At 43.1% G+C, this 18,257-nt stretch overlaps 1 protein-coding gene across 1 annotated transcript in view; it reads right to left on the bottom strand.

Moving 5' to 3' along the window:
* Nucleotides 1-18,257, bottom strand: part of PREX2 (phosphatidylinositol-3,4,5-trisphosphate dependent Rac exchange factor 2) — a 436,082-nt gene that overhangs the window by 255,375 nt on the left and 162,450 nt on the right. The window contains exon 12 of the mRNA XM_077492842.1: nucleotides 9,842-9,945. Within this exon, the coding sequence (XP_077348968.1) occupies nucleotides 9,842-9,945 (104 nt within the window). The remainder of the gene's footprint in view (nucleotides 1-9,841; nucleotides 9,946-18,257) is intronic.

Raw genomic sequence — 18,257 nt, 5'->3', positions numbered from 1 at the left:
ACAAAAGTGAGTACACCCCTCACATTTTTGTAATTTTTTTATTATATCTTTTCATGTGATGACGCTGAAAAAATTACACTTTGCTAAAATGTAAAGTAGTGAGTGTACAGCTTGTATAACAGTGTAAATTTGCTGTCCCCTCAAAATAACACAACACACAGCCATTAATGTCTAAAACGCTGGCAACAAAAGTGAGTACACCCCTAAGTGAAAATGTCCAAATTGGGCCCAATTAGCCATTTTCCCTCCCCTGTGTCATGTGACTCGTTAGTGTTACAAGGTCTCAGGTGTGAATGGGGAGCAGGTGTGTTACATTTGGTGTTATCACTCTCACTTTCTCATATTGGTCACTGGAAGTTCAACATGTCACCTCATGGCAAAGAACTCTCTGAAGATCTGAAAAAAATTAATTGTTGTTCTACATAAAGATGGCCTAGGCCAGTGATGGTTAACCTTGGCACCCCAGATATTTTGGAACTATATTTCCCATGATGCTCAATTACACTGCAGAGTGGATGAGCATCATGGGAAATGTAGCTCCAAAACATCTGGGGTGCCAAGGTTCACCATCACTGGCCTAGGCTATAAGAAGATTGCCAAGACCCTGAAACTGAGCTGCAGTATGGTGGCCAAGACTATACAGTGGTTTAACAGGACAGGTTCCACTCAGAACAGGCCTTGCCATGGTCAACCAAAGTTGAGTGCACATGCTGAGCAATATATCCAGAGGTTGTCTATGGGAAATAGATGTATGAGTGCTGCCAGCATTGCTGCAGAGGTTGAAGGGGTGAGGGGTTAGCCTGTCAGTGCTCAGACCATATGCTGCACACTGAATCAAATTGGTCTGCATGGCTGTCGTCCCAGAAGGAAGCCTCTTCTAAAGATGATGCACAGGAAAGCCTGCAAACAGTTTGCTGAAGACAAGCAGACTAAGGACATGATTACTGGATAAACTTATTTGGTTCAGATGGTGTCAAGCGTGTATGGCGACAACCAGGTGAGGAGTACAAAGACAAGTGTGTCTTGCCTACAGTCAAGCATGGTGGTGGGAGTGTCATGGTCTGGGGCTGCAAGAGTGCTGCCGGCACTGGGGAACTACAGTTTATTGAGGGAACCATGAATGCCAACATGTACTGTGTCATACTGAAATAGAGCTTGATCCACTCCCTTCATAGACTGGGCTGCAGGGCAGCATTCCATCATAATAATGACCACAAACACACCTCCAGGATGACCACTGCCTTGCTAAAAAAACTGAGGGTAAAGGTAATGGACTGGCCAAGCATGTTTCCAGACCTAAACCCTATTAAGCATCTGTGGGTTATCCTCAAATGGAAGGTGGAAGAGCGCAAGGTCTACAACATCCACCAGCTCCATGATGTCATCATGGAGGATTGGAAGAGGACTCCAGTGGCAACCTGTGAAGCTCTGGTGAACTCCATGCCCAAGAGGGTTAGGGCAGTTCTGGAAAATAATGGTGGCCACACAAAATAGACATTTTGGGCCCAATTTGAACATTTTCACTTAGGAGTGTACTCACTTTTGTTGCCAGTGGTTTAGATATTAATGGCTGTGTGTTGAGTTATTTACAAAAATGTGAGGGGTGTACTTACTTTTGTGAGATACAGTAAGTTCATTTTTTTTGCTCAACCAGCAGGTTGAAAAAAAACGGACTTGATTCCTCCATCCACACGCTCAATGTGGATGGGGGAATGCTCCCTGCTGAACTATTGTATTCTGACAGTCTTCAGAATAGATCAATCAGGGCTGCTGGCTCAAGCTGGCTGCCCTAATCAAGGGGCAAAAATCCGACAGCATGGTCAATTGAATTTCAATCCATCAATGGCCAGCCTTAATGTAACTTGGCAAAGTGAAATTTTACATATATTAGTAAATAAGGTGAAGCCTTGAATACCCAGTAATGCAATGGAAAAGAAAATAAAACAAACTGTTTTCTTGCACATGGTTTAATGCTTCAAGTGAACACAGGTTCATCTTATCTTATCTTTTTACTTACTTAATTACTTTGCTTGGTGATTAGTCTCTACTACTTATTTAGCACATCAGCCTTGTTAAATTCTGTAAAAGTGCTTCTTTAACCGATTGCCGACCGCCATACGAACATTCACGTTGGCAGAATGGCATGGACAGTCAAGTGGGAGTACAGGTACGTCCCTTTAAATTTGCCGCCGTGTGGTCGCATGCGCGCGTGACCCTGCCTCGAGTTCTCTGATTATGATCGCGGGACATCTAGTCCGCAGGTATACCCGTGGTCGTCTCACGGAGAGGAAGAACGGGGAATGCTGATGTAAACAAGCATTTCCCCGTTCCGCCTAGTGACACTGACACTGATCACAGCTCCCTGTGATCAGGAGCGGTGATCAGTGTCGTGTCACACGTAGCCCCTCCCACCCACAGTTAGAATCACTCCCTAGGACACACTTAACCCCTGCAGTGCCCCCTAGTGTTTAACCCCTTCACTGCCAGTCACATTTACACAGTAATCAGTGCATTTTTGATCGCATTGATCGCTGTATAAATGTGAATGGTCCCAAAATAGCACCAAAAGTGTCCGATGTGTCCGCCATAATGTCGCAGTCACAATAAAAACCACAGATCGCTGCCATTACTAATAAAAAAAATTTAATAAAAATGGCATAAAACTATCCCCTATTTTGTAGACGCTATAACTTTTGCACAAACCAATCAATAAACGCTTATTGCGATTTTTTTACCAAAAATATGTAGAAGAATATGTATCAGCCTAAACTGAGGAAAATAAATGTTTTTTATATATTTTTGGGGGATATTTATTATAGCAAATAGTAAAATATATTGCGTTTTTTTCAATATTGGCGCTCTTTTTTTATTTATAGCGCAAAAAATAAAAAATGCAGAGGTGATCAAATACCACCAAAAGAAAGCTCGATTTGTGGGGAAAAAAAGGATGTCAATTTTGTTTGGGAGCCATGTCGCACGACTGCGCAATTGTCAGCGACACAGTGCAGCCAAATGGTCCGGGGCTGAAGTGGTTAAACACAGCCAACAGTGATACAATACTATACACATGAAAAGGAGCCTGGAGCCCCATCTGCTGGCTGCATATGAAACTACAAAATAATATGCAAGAATTCATATTCAGCTCTCTGAAAAGCACTATATACTAAATAATTATATTTTCATTTCAAGACTGATAACATATCTTTGATTTTGAGCTTTTTTATTTGCATAGCTGATCATTTTTTGCCAGTTTACACCCCTATATCAAAAGCTTCCAAGTGCCCCCCGACATCATCCTGGATTAGGAAATTTGTTTAATTTTTTTTGCTTTTCCATGGAAGTGTTGCCAGTATTTAAACAGATTACTTGTTAACAGAATTCATTCCATTTTTAAATGTTATAATAAATTCTTACTTTGTACTCATATTATTCTGGGCTCTTAAGTTACCGTATATACTCGAGTATAAGCCGAGATTTTCAGCCTCTTTTTTGAGGCTGAAAGTGCCCCCCTCGGCTTATACTCGAGTCATCGCTGTCTGCCCGCTCGATCAGCGTGTCGAGCAGACAGACAGCGGCCATTCTATTCAAAAGCCGCGCCTCCGGCTCCGCCTTCGCCTGTGATAGGCGGAACACTGAATTTCCCAGCAGCCTGTGTTCCGCCTATCACGGACATCGTATCATCCTCGTACTACGGACGAGGATGATACGACGTCTGTGATAGGCGGAACACAGGCTGCTGGGAAATTCAGTGTTCCGCCTATCACAGGCGAAGGCGGCGGCGCAGCTTTTGAACTTTACAATGGCCGCCGACGAAGAGGGCACGGGACGGCACGGCACGGGACGGGACGGGACGGGGGCAAGGCAAGGCACGACACGGGACGGATGCAAGGAGGCAAGGCACGGCACGGGACGGAGGCAAGGAGGCAAGGCACGGGACGGAGGCTCGGGACAAAGGTAGGCTGGACACACACACACACACACACACACACACACACACACACACACACACACACACACACACACACACACACACACATGGATGGAGACACACACAGGGATGGATGGATGGATGGATGGAGACACACACACACAGGGATGGATGGATGGATGGATGGAGACACACACACACAGGGATGGATGGATGGATGGATGGAGACACACACACACAGGGATGGATGGATGGATGGACACACACACACACAGGGATGGATGGACGGACACACAGGGATGGACGGACACACAGGGATGGACGGACACACAGGGATGGACGGACACACACACAGGGATGGACAGGCATGTCTCACCCTCGGCTTATACACGAGTCAATAAGTTTGCCAGTTTTTTTGGGGGTAAATTGGGGGCCTCGGCTTATATTCGGGTCGGCCTATACTCGAGTATATACGGTAATACTTATTAAAATGCAAGGCAGTACTATATAATCCAACTTCATAACTTTGTTTTAGTAGAAATGTAAAATAGCTTGGTTGATTGGAACAGTATCATGGGAAATGATTTTGGATATAAATGTTCACCTCTATGAAAACATTTTAATTATTTCTCTTAGGTCACTTGGTGAACACTTACAGAATTCACAAAGACACAAACTCATGCAATATCTGTGCCTTTCATATTTTCTTCCAAAATATATGGACATTTTTCTGCAGCCAAAACATCTTTGTTTTCTTTGGGATAAAGCTTGTAAATGTTAGAGCAATTTCTACAACTTCACCAAAGCTGAAACATGAAGTTTGACTTAATTAAGCTGCCTAGATAAAATTTGCTTACCCGGTATTTAAGAAAAAAAAAAGTCAGAGTGTGTGTATGTGTTTTTTTTTTTTTTTTTTTGTGGGGGGGGGGGGTAGTTTATTAAAGTAAAGTAATGTTTTTTAATTTTATTCCAGCTCTTTGTATTTGTACTTGTTTTTTGTTCTGTTTTTCCTTATTTTCTTTAAATTTGTTGTTTTACTTTTCCACTGTATGCTTATTTACTTTGGGTAAAAAGGAAAATGAACAAAGAGACCGCATTTTGGGTGCAAAAGAAGGTCCACAATAATTGGGCAGCAGCTTTTGTAACCCATGGTAACTATTTAATGCTCCCAACAAACACTTAAATCTGTCCAAACAAGAATCTAGTAGACATTATGATAAAGTTTGAAACACAAAATCATAAATTATAGTATAAGAAATAACTATAAATAATTATCAAAAATAATAATCTAATAATAATAAAAAAAATTCAATAATGTAATCAACTCAAAAACACTGAAATTTTCTCAGTTGCAGAATTGTCGCTGTCATCACTTTCAGTGTCTGATGACGAATTTCCCCAGGAATAGCTATCGCTCAATTCTGCATGTGTTCTCATTTACTATCGCTGTTTTCTAGCTGGTCTAAAACCGCTTTTGATGAAATGGGACACTTTTTGGTTGCTATGGACAATCTCCAGTTTCCAGGCAGAAAGAACAGTATTTATAATATAAAACTGTATGCAGGGCACTGGACAAACCACTAGAGACAAAGGGGATGTGCAATAATTTGATACAGTAATGTAATCTGTAAGAATACAATGTATTGTATGTGTTCTGTTCTTTGCACTTTTTGAATTTCCCGCCGGGCTCCATCCCCGTGAGTTGCAACGCTCACAGGGAATGGAGCCCAGCATACAGTACATCAGGCAGAAGACACAGCCATCGCACACATCAGGGGGACATCACAGGATCTTGGGGACAAGGTAAGCAACCCCCGAGTGTAGTTCGGGGTTACCACTTTTGGTATGGAAGATTCACCCCAAGCCACACTCGTAAATACTGCTAAGAAGGTTAAAGTGTTTATAAACGAAAAAACAAACATTTTAAATATATATCGCAGCTTTCCAGACTATAGATGTGGTGGCTGCATTCGTTTTCTTTATTTAAGATTTTTTTTTTCCTGGTAATGCTGCCAGTAACACATTTCCTGTCCTAAAGTGACAATGCTCATGTTCATGTGTACAGTGGACAGTGATGATGTTTGTGCTGTGATATTTGAAGCATGGAAGAGTAATGCCCTGTACACACGGTTGGATTTTCCGATGGAAAATGTGCGATCGGATCATGTTGTCGGAAAATCCGACCGTGTGTGTGCTCCATTGGACTTTTTCCGTCGGATTTTCCGACACACAAAGTTTGAGAGCAGGATCTAAAATTTTCTGACAACAAAATCCGATCGCATAAATTCCGATCGTGTGTAGACAATTCCGACAGACAAAGTGCCACGCATGCTCAGGATAAACTAAGAGATGAAAGCTATTGGCTACTGGCCCATTTATAGTCCCGACGTACGTGTTGTATGTCACCTCGCGACCGCGTGTATGCAACACAAGTTTTGGCCAAAATCCGTGGGAAAAAAAATTAGACAGATTTTGTGGTCGGAATGTCCGACCGTGTGTACAGGGCATAAGGAGGCGGATGCACAACACCATAACTGCCGTTCATAGACCCCAGTTTTGATGTGGCAGGAAGCTGGAAATACAACGCCTACTGTACATATCAACTGCACTTAGCAGAGCTTAGAGAGCTCCTGAAATAATAGCATATTGACAGTGTTATTGTGAGTATTAAAGATGGAAAAGAACATAAAAATGGCGGTGCCTGGAGCTGGACTTAATGTGTGTTTTTACTAAACAGAAAAACTGTCAGTTGCTTTGCCATGTCTATAAATGCCCAGCGCTGTCTGACTTATACATCTGGAGCGAAGGAAGGGATGAGCAAACTGATTTGTAAAACAGGCAAATCCACAAATAGCAAATGTTTTTATTTTACTGTATAAATATATATGCAAATTTTTCAGCCTGAAACCATTTACATTTTATCATTCACATTTTCCTTATTTGAAAAGTTTGAATCTCTGCAGATCAGATATGTTATATGTATGTGTGCATAAACATCCAGGTGCAATAAAAAACAAGCAAATCAGCAATTTTCTTGATTTAATTATTGCTACCTGTAGTGATAGATCATTTTTCATTTTCTAACCTGCAACAGAAAATATTAATGCATTCCCTTGGATAGTTGTCATGGGTAACAGATTTTTCACCCATTCCTTATAATGCCAATCATGAATATATATATTTTTCTGTATACATATAGTATATCATCATTTTACATAAATGTTTAATTGGGCCTTTAGGGATGGACTGCAGCAGAGTTTTTGATGTTCCTTTAAAGTAGAGCTGCACGATTCTGGCCAAAATGAGAATCACGATTTTTTTGCTTAGAATAAAAAGATCACGATTCTCGCGACGTAAAATTTTTCACCTTATACAAAAAATTGGGCTAACTTTACTGGTTAGTTTTATTTTTATTTTTTTTATTTCATTAAAGTAATTTTTTCCCAAAAAATTGCATTTGAAAGACCGCTGCGCAAATACAGTGTGACATAAAATATTGAAACAACCACCATTTTATTCTCTAGGGTCTCTACTAAAAATATATAAATAATGTTTGGGGGTTCTAAGTCATTTTCTAGCAAAAACAAAAATGATTTTAACTTGAAACCAACAAATGTCAGAAAAAGGTTTAGTGTTCAAGTGGTTAAACTTTCCTCACTAAGACCCCTTTCACACCGAGGGTGTTTTGCAGGCGCTATAGCTGCTCCATTGTTTCCAGTGTGAAAGCCTGTGTGTTTAGCGCTCCTCCACCGCTGCTCTCCATTGAAATCAATGGGGCAGCGAAGCTATATCGCCGGCAAATTGCAGCGCATTGCAGGATGTTTTAACCCTTTCTCGGCCGCTAGCAGGAGTTAAAAAAGGCCCGCTAGAGGCCGAAATGCGCCACAAATCCGACGGTAAAACAACGCTAAAAATAGTGGCGCTATGGGCGACTCAGTGTGAAAGGGCTCTTGCACACAAATCTATTCCATTGACAAATTGTTATAATGTTTATAATTCAGTTTAACTGCTAAAGAATGTTGTGATTCTTGGCAGACTGCCCAGTTTTTCTCTTCCTTTCGTTTGACAGCTGTGGCTTCAGAAGAGCAGAGAGAATTATTTGCATAGCAAGAATCATGAAACACTTTTTTCAAGATCTCAACGGGGAAAAAATTGTGATAATGATTCTTGATGATTAAAGCAGACTTCGCATTAAAATGCAAGCTCTACTTATCTGGGAGTCTCCCTCTCCCAAATAATAAAATGACTTACCTTTGACGCTGGTATCCAGTCACTGCCTGGAAAACACTGGTGATATCGCTGTGCCTCACTGCTTTCTCCTGGGAGAAATGAGTACTCAAACACCCATGAGAATGCTCCCCTGCGCTGCACTTAGTTCTGCTAGGTGGCAGCGGTAAGGCACAGTAACGTCACCAGCGCCTTTAGTAAGAGGTGTGAAGCTGAAATCCAAGGTAAGCATTTTTTTATTTCTTTTACCTCTATTGTTTTTTTTTTTTTTTACTCTTTAATAAGTGGATCTTGCATGACAGATGTGTAAGAACTGGGCACATTTTAAAATGTTATAAAGAATCTCAACCGAGAGCTTCTGCTGAGAACCACGCTGTAAAGCTGTGACAGCTTTTGCTCTCTAATCTTTAACGTGTTTGTTACCCCGACATTTCATATTCCTGCTGTACAATGTACTTGTATGAGAATGTATCCTGTTCTCTTTGTATTGCCTTTTTGTGAGAAATCCCTGGCATTCCTCTGCTTTCCTATTAACAACTGACCACACTAAGCAGGATAACACACCATGGTCAGTTCTCTAGCTGTTCTGGGAACTCAGCCAGCTCTCCTACAATGATCAGACTTGTCCTGACAAACCTCCCCCTGCACAGCCATTCACAGGAAAGCTTAGTGTGCTGCTGCTTCTCCTCCCCCATCTCTTATGTAGCTAAGAACAGAGGGAATGTGATCACTTATAAAAAAAAATGGAAAATGGTAATTATAATTTATTTTTTATATCTGCACAAATGTTTTGCCTTCCATTTCTATTTTAAACTGAATGGGTTGTTTTACAAGGTAATCGTTTACAATCACTTTAATCACTAATGGAATATTTCCTACTGAAAGGTAGACCTTTAAGGGGAAAAGGTAAGTTTCTTTCCCCTCCGATATGTGCACTTAAACTGCAGAAGAGCGTGATGAAGGCAAGCAGCAGGCTGGTGTTTCAAAAGGTGAAGCCAGTGCCCTGGGGCATGCGGAATGGTATAAATTAGAACAAGAACCCATATGTCTATAGCCCTCTAGCCACTGAAATAATGGCTTGTGTACTCACTGTACTGGGCTAAGGAAACACATAATTCATCTTAAATTCAATTCAATGCAAAACAAAAAGGAACAAACTGCCAGAGAGGTTTCTATAGATCCACTGACACAGCAGTTTATATTTGCCAATACTCAACAGCTTTGGATTGGCCCAATCAGGGTAGAATAATAACTTTAGAAGACCAATTTGGCCATATTTACACCCAAACATAGGTTAGGTGCAATAGAACAAAAGGTTCTCTATACTACCGGTTTCCTCCCACGCTCTAAAGACATGTTGGTAGGTTAATGGGATCCTGCCTAAATTGGCCCTAGTATGTGTATGTATGAATGTGTGTTAGGGACCTTAGAGTGTAAGCTCCTTGAAGGCAGGGACTGATAAGAATGTACAATATATGTAAAGCGCTGCGTAAATTGACAGCGCTATATAAGTACCTGAAATAAATAAATAAATACACAGCAGATTTTGGTAGATGGGCAGACTTGATGTACGCTGTATACAATGAAAATGGATTAAATGACTCAGCAGTATTTTTCTACACCATCAGAAGCAGCAATCAAACAGGCAACAGTGAGCTGTGTTTGATGTTTGTTGATGATAATTACCTTTGATATTAAATCCTGCATTTCATTTCTTGGGTAGTAGGTGCCATCGTCATAACGAAACCGATATAACATCTGCTCTGATTTAAACTGGTGCTTATCTGTAACTGAACGAAGAATAGGAAAATAAGCATGGATCACAGAGATTTATTGAGGGGAGCATTCAGCTACACAGAGTGAATGGCAACATATAAACTCCAGCAAATAAGCTGTATCTCAGATAACAGACAAAATATGCTGTTTCTCTTTATGCATGATCTGCATGATTAAAGACATTGGGGGTTATTTACTAAAGGCAAATTCACTTTGCACTGCAAGTGCACTTGTAAGTGCAGTCGCTCTAAATCTAAGGGGTAGATCTGAAATGAGGGGAAGCTCTGCTGCTTTTATCAACCAATCATGTGCAAGCTAAAATGCTGTTTTATATTTTCCTTGCATGTCCTCCTCGGATCTACAGTGACTTTACCTCCAAGTGCACTTGCAGTGCAAAGTGGATTTTCCTTTTGTAAATAACCCCCATAGCGTATGAAAGCTAAAAAATTTGTGTGACGAGCTGCAGTTTATCAGCGTTGCAGAGAGCAAGCCAATAGTTCTATTCAGTAGTATCAATATCACTGGTAGAATAAACAGTTCCACTGCTAAAATAGGCATGCATAAGTATGATTAGACCCTTACTGTTTTTGGGGTGGCTAAGGACACTTGAGCAGTTTGCCTGCAGCCAATTCAAACCAGATCTGTCCCCTGTAGTCTCTGCAGTGGCAGCCCATCCATTAGGGGCGCACGGGCACCACTCCCCCTATCCATGCATCTGGCCCCCTAATCTGCATGCGGAGCGCTGGACACACGGATTCCATTGGGGTTTTTTTTTTTTGAAACATGTGATTAGAGCCAGAGGCTCTAATAGGCTTCAAAAAAAGTAATGTGATAATAGCGAGTGAATATGCGCTCCTCCTCCTTCTCCTCCTGGCCAATCAGGAAGCAGATCCTGGGATCCTATTGGCTGCCTAAGAGGAGGGAGGAGACGCACGGTTGCCGTGAGGAGATGCACGAGAAGTCGCCTGTCACCTAGAGAGGGAAGCGCTGCTTGATGGGGTAAGTGTAGGGCTGACCGACAAACCGACGGAGGGGGGTTGTGGGGGACCTAACCAACCGGGGTGGTGTGGCTGTTATTTGCCTCCCCCCCCCCCCGACGCAAAAAAAACTAAAAACACCACCTGTTACTTTATTACCAACAGAATGAGCTTTAATGGCATCCCAGTCTTAGTCTGTAGGATTCAATATTGAGTTGGCACACCCTTTGTAGCTGTGACAGCTTCAACTCTTCTGGGAAGGCTGTCCACAAGGCTTAGGAGTGTGTCTATGGGAATGTTTGACCATTCTTCCACAAGCCCATTTGTGATGTCAGACACTGATTTTGGACGAGAAGACCTGCCTCACAGTCTCCGCTCTAATTCATCCCACAGGTGTTCTATCAGGTTGAAGTCAGGACTCTGTGCAGGCCAGTCAAGTTCCTCCAACCCAAACTCACACATCCATGTATTTATGGATCTTTACGGATCTACAGCAACAAAGCCTTCTGCATTGAGACTAATAACTTACTGAACCGACTCAAAGGGAATCTCGAATAATATAACTACTGTATCATGCTTCCAAAAATGTACTTGGCTAGAAACAGATGGTTTATGTTGATGCGTTTCACAAATTCTATTTTCAGTACAAGACAGCTGCAGACAGTCGTTAATGAAACGACTGTTTTGCCTATGCACTGGCTCTCATGGAATTACTGCTACTTTATGAGTTCAGTTAATCATTCTGTTCTGGAAATCTATAGTAATGAATCTATAAAACAATTACACATCAGCATTTACAGGCTGGCAGCTTGTGATGGATTGGAAGCGACAATGTAGATATGTAAAATACTTTTCATATTTTGTAGAAAGAACTCACATGTCGTTCTCTAATTTACTGGACAAGCAATTAAAGTGAACTTGTCAGGAAGGAAAAACAGGAGGTTCCATTGTTGACAGTGTTGGGGCTACGTGGACAGTGTACAGAGGGTTCACAGGCCTCTGTAGCTTAGGCACCCTCTATGGGCTCCTTGTTGATGGGCTCTGCTATTTGTAGCTGGTGATTTTAAATTTTTGGAGGTGGGGGGTCGGAACTCCTCTTTAAGAACAAACCTACAGAATCTCGTCTGTAACCCCTGAGAGTGCCTGTATACATTAAAATACAAAGGTTTTTTTTTTTGTTTCTCCACCCCATCTTATTTCGGGTTGTACGTTAGGTGTATGTTGTCTGTGATGTTTTTGTATATTGTATGAAAAAGTAATAAAGAATGATCTGATTCAAAATACAAGTGTTTGAGCTAACTTGGAAGATAGATTTTCAAACAGATAACTTTCAATTTTGGGCACTTTCTGAGTTTCTCAAATCTAATTGTTTTGCTATGGGTAATTGCTCCACTTTTCTGCCTTTCTATAAAAGCTGAAGGGAATAAAAAAATCATACTCATCACAATGACATACCGTACTTGCTTTAATTTTCCAGGAGGTGGTAAGTTGAATTTGTATGCTTATTATAAGAAACGCAAAGTTCCATCAGTCTTTATGTCTGAGCCTAACTAGTATTTATGACCAATTATTTTTCGATAACTAAAACCCAAAGATTTAAGGATACATTAATAACATCTTAATTTTTGTTCTGTCATGTGAGATCGTTCATTGACATTCTAGGATGAAGAATAAACCGGAGCGCTGAAGAACCATTACAGGAAACAACAGCATTAATTACAATTTCTGAGCTGAAACAAAAGTGCTATTAGCTCCACTTCAGTAGAGAGCATCAAGCTACAGACCCAAACAATTCCATTACATGATAGCTGTATACAATGTTCCTGAAAACATCACTCAGGCAGGATAAAGCTGTGCTAAACAACTGAATAGCAATATTAAGCCGTATTTACATATTTGAAACTTTTATATAAAATGAGTACATATACATTTACTGCACAGTTATATAAAGCACAAAATACCTTGACCTTAAAGTGGTTGTAAACCCTTACAGACCACTTTGACCTACAGGTAAGCCTAGATTAAGGCTTACCTGTAGGTCCATGAAATATCTCCTAAACCTACACGGTTTAGGAGATATTTGCAAAAAGACAGGCACCGCTATCTAAGGCGCATGCGCCGTAGATAGCGGCACGCAGGTGCATTGCCGCTGCTAACGGCGATATGCCGTTAGTGGCGGCTCCCGTGCGCATGCGCGGGAGTGACGTCATCGCTGCTCCGATGCTGTGAGTGGCCGGAGCAGCAATACCCGGAAGAAGATGGATGCTTTGTGCTACAGGGGACAGCGGTGACAACGCTGGCTCCTGTGTCAGGTTAGTGACACATAATGGGCTACTATGTGCTGCATAGTAGTCCATTATGCTTTACCTTTGCAGGGAGACAAAGAGGAAGTAAACCCATCAGGGTTTACTTCCTCTTTAATGCCTAAGTGCAATCAAAATCACAAACAGAAAAATCAGAACAAGAGACATAACTTAAAGCGGAGGTCCACCCTAAAATGGACCTCCGCTCATCGGAATCCCCCCCCTCCGGCGCCACAATCGGCACCTTTCAGGGGGGAGGGGGGTGCAGTTACCTGGATAATCCAGGTAACTGCACCCACTTCCGGGCTAGCTCTCTGCGGAACGGGGCGTACGTTACGCCCGCCCCCTTCAGCAAGTGCCCCGCTGCCTGCTGGGAAACACACAGCTCCCAGAGGCAGCGGGGACCGTCCGGATTGCGCCGCGCGGCTCGCGCATGCGCAGTAGGGAACCGGGAAATGAAGCCGAAAGGCTCCATTTCCTGATTCCCATACCCAAGATGGCGGCGGGACCCGGCAGCCGAGAGAGCGATCGGCTTCGGGTGCCGACATCGCGGGCGCGCTGGACAGGTAAGTGTCACTATTTAAAAGTCAGCAGCTGCAGTATTTGTAGCTGCTGGCTTTAAAAAAAAAAAAAAACGCGGAGTCCCGGTGGACTCCCGCTTTAAGGCCCATACACACGATCAGACTTTTTGACAACAAACATGCAAATTAGCTGTTTTGGAGCAACATCCGACCATGTGTACGCTCCATCGGACAAACTTTTTTGGTTTTCACCTGACTTTTGTTGGCTGTGCGAATGGACAAACTTTCTGGCAACAAAAGTCCAATGGAGCAAAGTCTGATCGTGTGTAGAGAAAACCATAGGACTTTTTGTACAAAGTACAAACAGGCATGCTCAGAACCAATGCAAAAGATCAGACAACAATACAGAAGTTGACCAAAGGTGGCGGTAAAGAGCAGAAAAACCACATGATTTGGTGAAAGTTGGCTGAAAAAGTCCTGCTGTGTGTATGCAATACAAGTTCAGGGCCGACGCCCTTTGTACAAAAATCCAAGGGAAAGTTTGTACAAAGTCCGATAGTGTGTATGAGGCTTTACAGTCAGTAGAATGTGTCTCTTGTGCTGATTTCTCTTCTGTTAAGCCTCATACACACGATAGGACTTTGTACAAACTTTCCCTTGGATTTTTGTACAAAGGGCGTCGGCCTTGAACTTGTATTGCATACACACAGCAGGACTTTTTCAGCCAACTTTCACCAAACCATGTGGTTTTTCTGCTCTTTACCGCCACCTTTGGTCAACTTCTGTATTGTTGTCTGATCTTTTGCATTGGTTCTGAGCATGCCTGTTTGTACTTTGTACAAAAGTCCTATGGTTTTCTGTACACACGATCAGACTTTGCTCCATCGGACTTTTGTTGCCAGAAAGTTTGTCCGTTCGCACAGCCAACAAAAGTCCGATGAAAACCAAAAAAGTTTGTCTGATGGAGCATACACACAGTCGGATGTTGCTCCAAAACAGCTAATTTGCATGTTTGTTGTCAAAAAGTCTGATCGTGTGTATGGGCCTTTAGTGAAAATCTTCCTCCGTCCTGCCCCATCCGGTGACAGCCCATCATACTTTGTACAAACGTTCTCGTGGATTTTTGTACAAAGGATGTTGGCCATAAACTTGTATTGCATACACACGGCAGGACTTTTTCAGCCAACTTTAACCAAATCACGTGTTTTTTCTGCTCTTTACCGCCACCTTTGGTCAACTTCTGTATTGTTGTCTGATCTTTTGTATTGGTTCTGAGCATGCGTGTTTTTACTTTGTACAAACGTCTTATGGTTTTCTGCACACACACGATCGGACTTTGCTCCATTGGACTTTTGTTGCCAGAAAGTTTTTCCATTCGCACAGCCAACAAAAGTCAGATTAAAACAAAAAAGTTTATCCGATGGAGCGTACACATGGTGGGATGTTGCCTTGAAACAGCTCATTTGCATGTTTGTTGTCAAAAAGTCCGATCGTGTGTATGGGCCTTAACATTTACTTCATTTTCTTTGAATGGAAAGTGATTTATGAAAAGAGGATGGGTAGATGATTGATGCCTCCTCCAGTTTCATTCATAGAAGATGTAGTATAGCTTCTTTGAATGGCAGAGATGGGTCGGGCTCTCTTGATGAAGGCCTGTGACAGGCCATTAGTTGAATTAACCCTCACTGCACTGGAAGATTGTGGCGGTGGGGGGGTCAGGATGGAGGAAGAGAGGAAGATTTTCCACATAAGAGAGATCAGCACAGGGGACACATCCTACTGACTGTAAGTTATGTCCCTTTTGCTGATATTTGGTGTTGATGTTTAATGTTGAATTTGGCTGCACCTAGGCTTTGATGCTAAAGAAGAAAATATTAGAAAATACCTGTATATACCATATACTGTATTTCTGATTAGGGATGAGCTTCGTGTTCGAGTCGAACATACGTTCGACTCGAACATTGGCTGTTCGTGCGTTCGGCGAATTCCGAACGTTTTGGCCGTTCGCGTCAAAATTCGAGTGACGCGCGCGCGGACCACAATGCACTGCGTTGGCGCAGTGCATTGCTGCCCGATGATTGGCCAAGCATGCACTGTGACCCCGCATGCTTGGCCAATCACAGCGCCGGCAGCGAGGAGAGCCATGATTGGCCACAGGCATCCTGCCTGTGGCCAATCATAGCTCAGGCTGTGTAGTGCACGCCCCACACTATATAAGGCCGCCTTTAAGGCGGCCTCCTGTAGTGTGTTACTTTGCATCTGAAGCAGTGGGTGTTCTGTGTACCTTCAACACAGTACACACCAATCGTTTTTGGCTGATTTCCTATCTTGCTGCTGTGTAGTGGTTGTTGTCTGTGCCCTGACTGCAGTATACACCACTATATTCACCTCACCTATATAGCTAGTGATCTAGCTTTAACCACTTAACAACTGCCCATTGCCGATTAACGGCTTCAGGGCGGTTGTTTAACTCAGAGAGGCCGTTAATTAACGGCCTCCCAGAATTCTGCTCTCGCGTGCCCCGAGGTGTGCGCACTCGAGAGCATCCGTGACCGCCGGGTCCATAGGACCCGGCGCATCACGGTAAACGGCCGCTCATAGCGGCCGTTTACCAGGTGATTGCTCCGTCAAATGACGGAGTGATCACTTGGAAACAAACCGGCGTCATGTTATGACGCCTGTTCCTCCCTCCCCTTTCTGTACCGATTGGTACAGCGGAGGGGAAAGAGATCGGTGTCAGCAGCGATGTGGGCTGCATCTGCAGTGCCCACATCGCTGCTCACCGAATTTAACCCCTCAATTCCCTGCCAATACTCTGCAATACCAGTGCATACTCTGCAGTACCCTGCCATTACTCTGCAGTACCCCGCCATTACTCTGCAGTACCCCGCCATTACTCTGCAGTGCAGTACCCCGCCATTACTCTGCAGTGCAGTACCCTGCCATTACTCTGCAGTGCAGTACCCTGCCATTACTCTGCAGTACCCCGCCATTACTCTGCAGTACCCCGCCATTACTCTGCAGTGCAGTACCCCGCCATTACTCTGCAGTGCAGTACCCTGCCATTACTCTGCAGTGCAGTACCCTGCCATTACTCTGCAGTACCCCGCCATTACTCTGCAGTACCCCGCCATTACTCTGCAGTGCAGTACCCCGCCATTACTCTGCAGTGCAGTACCCTGCCATTACTCTGCAGTGCAGTACCCTGCCATTACTCTGCAGTACCCCGCCATTACTCTGCAGTACCCCGCCATTACTCTGCAGTACCCCGCCATTACTCTGCAGTGCAGTACCCCGCCATTACTCTGCAGTGCAGTACCCTGCCATTACTCTGCAGTACCCCCCATTACTCTGCAGTAACCCCCATTACTCTGCAGTACCCCCCAATACTCTGCAGTACCCGCCATTACTCTGCAGTACCCCCAATACTCTGCAGTACCCGCCATTACTCTGCAGTACCCCCCATTACTCTGCAGTAACCCCCATTACTCTGCAGTACCCCCCAATACTCTGCAGTACCCGCCATTACTCTGCAGTACCCCCATTACTCTGCAGTACCCCCCAATACTCTGCAGTACCCGCCATTACTCTGCAGTACCCCCAATACTCTGCAGTACCCTGCTATTACTCTGTAGTACCCCGCCAATACTCTGTAATACCCTGCCATAAATTGCCATACCCAGTCATACTCAGAGATACCCAGCCATACTCGGTGATACCCTGAAATACCCAGCCATAGACGCCCCCCACCCCTCACCGCCCTCCGGTGCTTCTACCAACTCGCCAGTACGATCAAAGCCAGAATCTTTTTTTTATTTTTTATTTCAGGCTTCCGAGCCTAGAGGTGAGATGTGGGGTCATATTGACCCCCCAGATTTCACTGTAAAGAGGACCTGTCACCCCATATTCCTATTACAAGGGATGTTTACATTTCTTGTAATAGGAATAAAAGTGATCAAAAATATATTTTTGGGAAAAAAATGTCAAACTAAAATAAATAAAGTAAAATGAACAATAAAAAAATAAAATAAAAATTAAAGCGCCCATGACCCATGTGCTCGCATGTGCCACACATGTGAGGTATCGCCGAGAATGTTAGAGCGAGAGCAATAATTCTAGTCCTAGACCTCCTCTGCAACTCAAAACATGTAACCAGTAAAAAAATATTTAAAGCGTCGCCTATGGGGATTTTTTAAGTAGCGACGTTTGGCGCCATTCCACGGGCATGTGCAATTTTGAAGAGTGACATGTTTGATATCTATTTACTCAGCATAACTTCATCTTTCACTTTATGCAAACATTGGGCTAACAAGTGGTTAATAATAGAGCTTGCAGTCAGTAGTGTTAGGAGATAGTGCGTGCTGTCTGCGTGCTCTGTACCCAGTACATACCGCTATAATATAGGGCAGGCCCCTACTTTCAAACATCCAACTTACAAACATCTCCTACTTGCAAACGCAAGGAGACAGCAGCAAGTGAGATGAAAAAAGATGGACGACAAAACAAATTATACAGGGGTGATAAC

This window comes from Lithobates pipiens, unplaced genomic scaffold (genome assembly GCF_037356315.1).
Source record: "Lithobates pipiens isolate NorthernLeopardFrog02 unplaced genomic scaffold, aLitPip1_a1.2 Scaffold_19, whole genome shotgun sequence".
NCBI lineage: Eukaryota > Metazoa > Chordata > Amphibia > Anura > Ranidae > Lithobates > Lithobates pipiens.
This window is presented reverse-complemented; position numbering and strand designations above follow the sequence as displayed.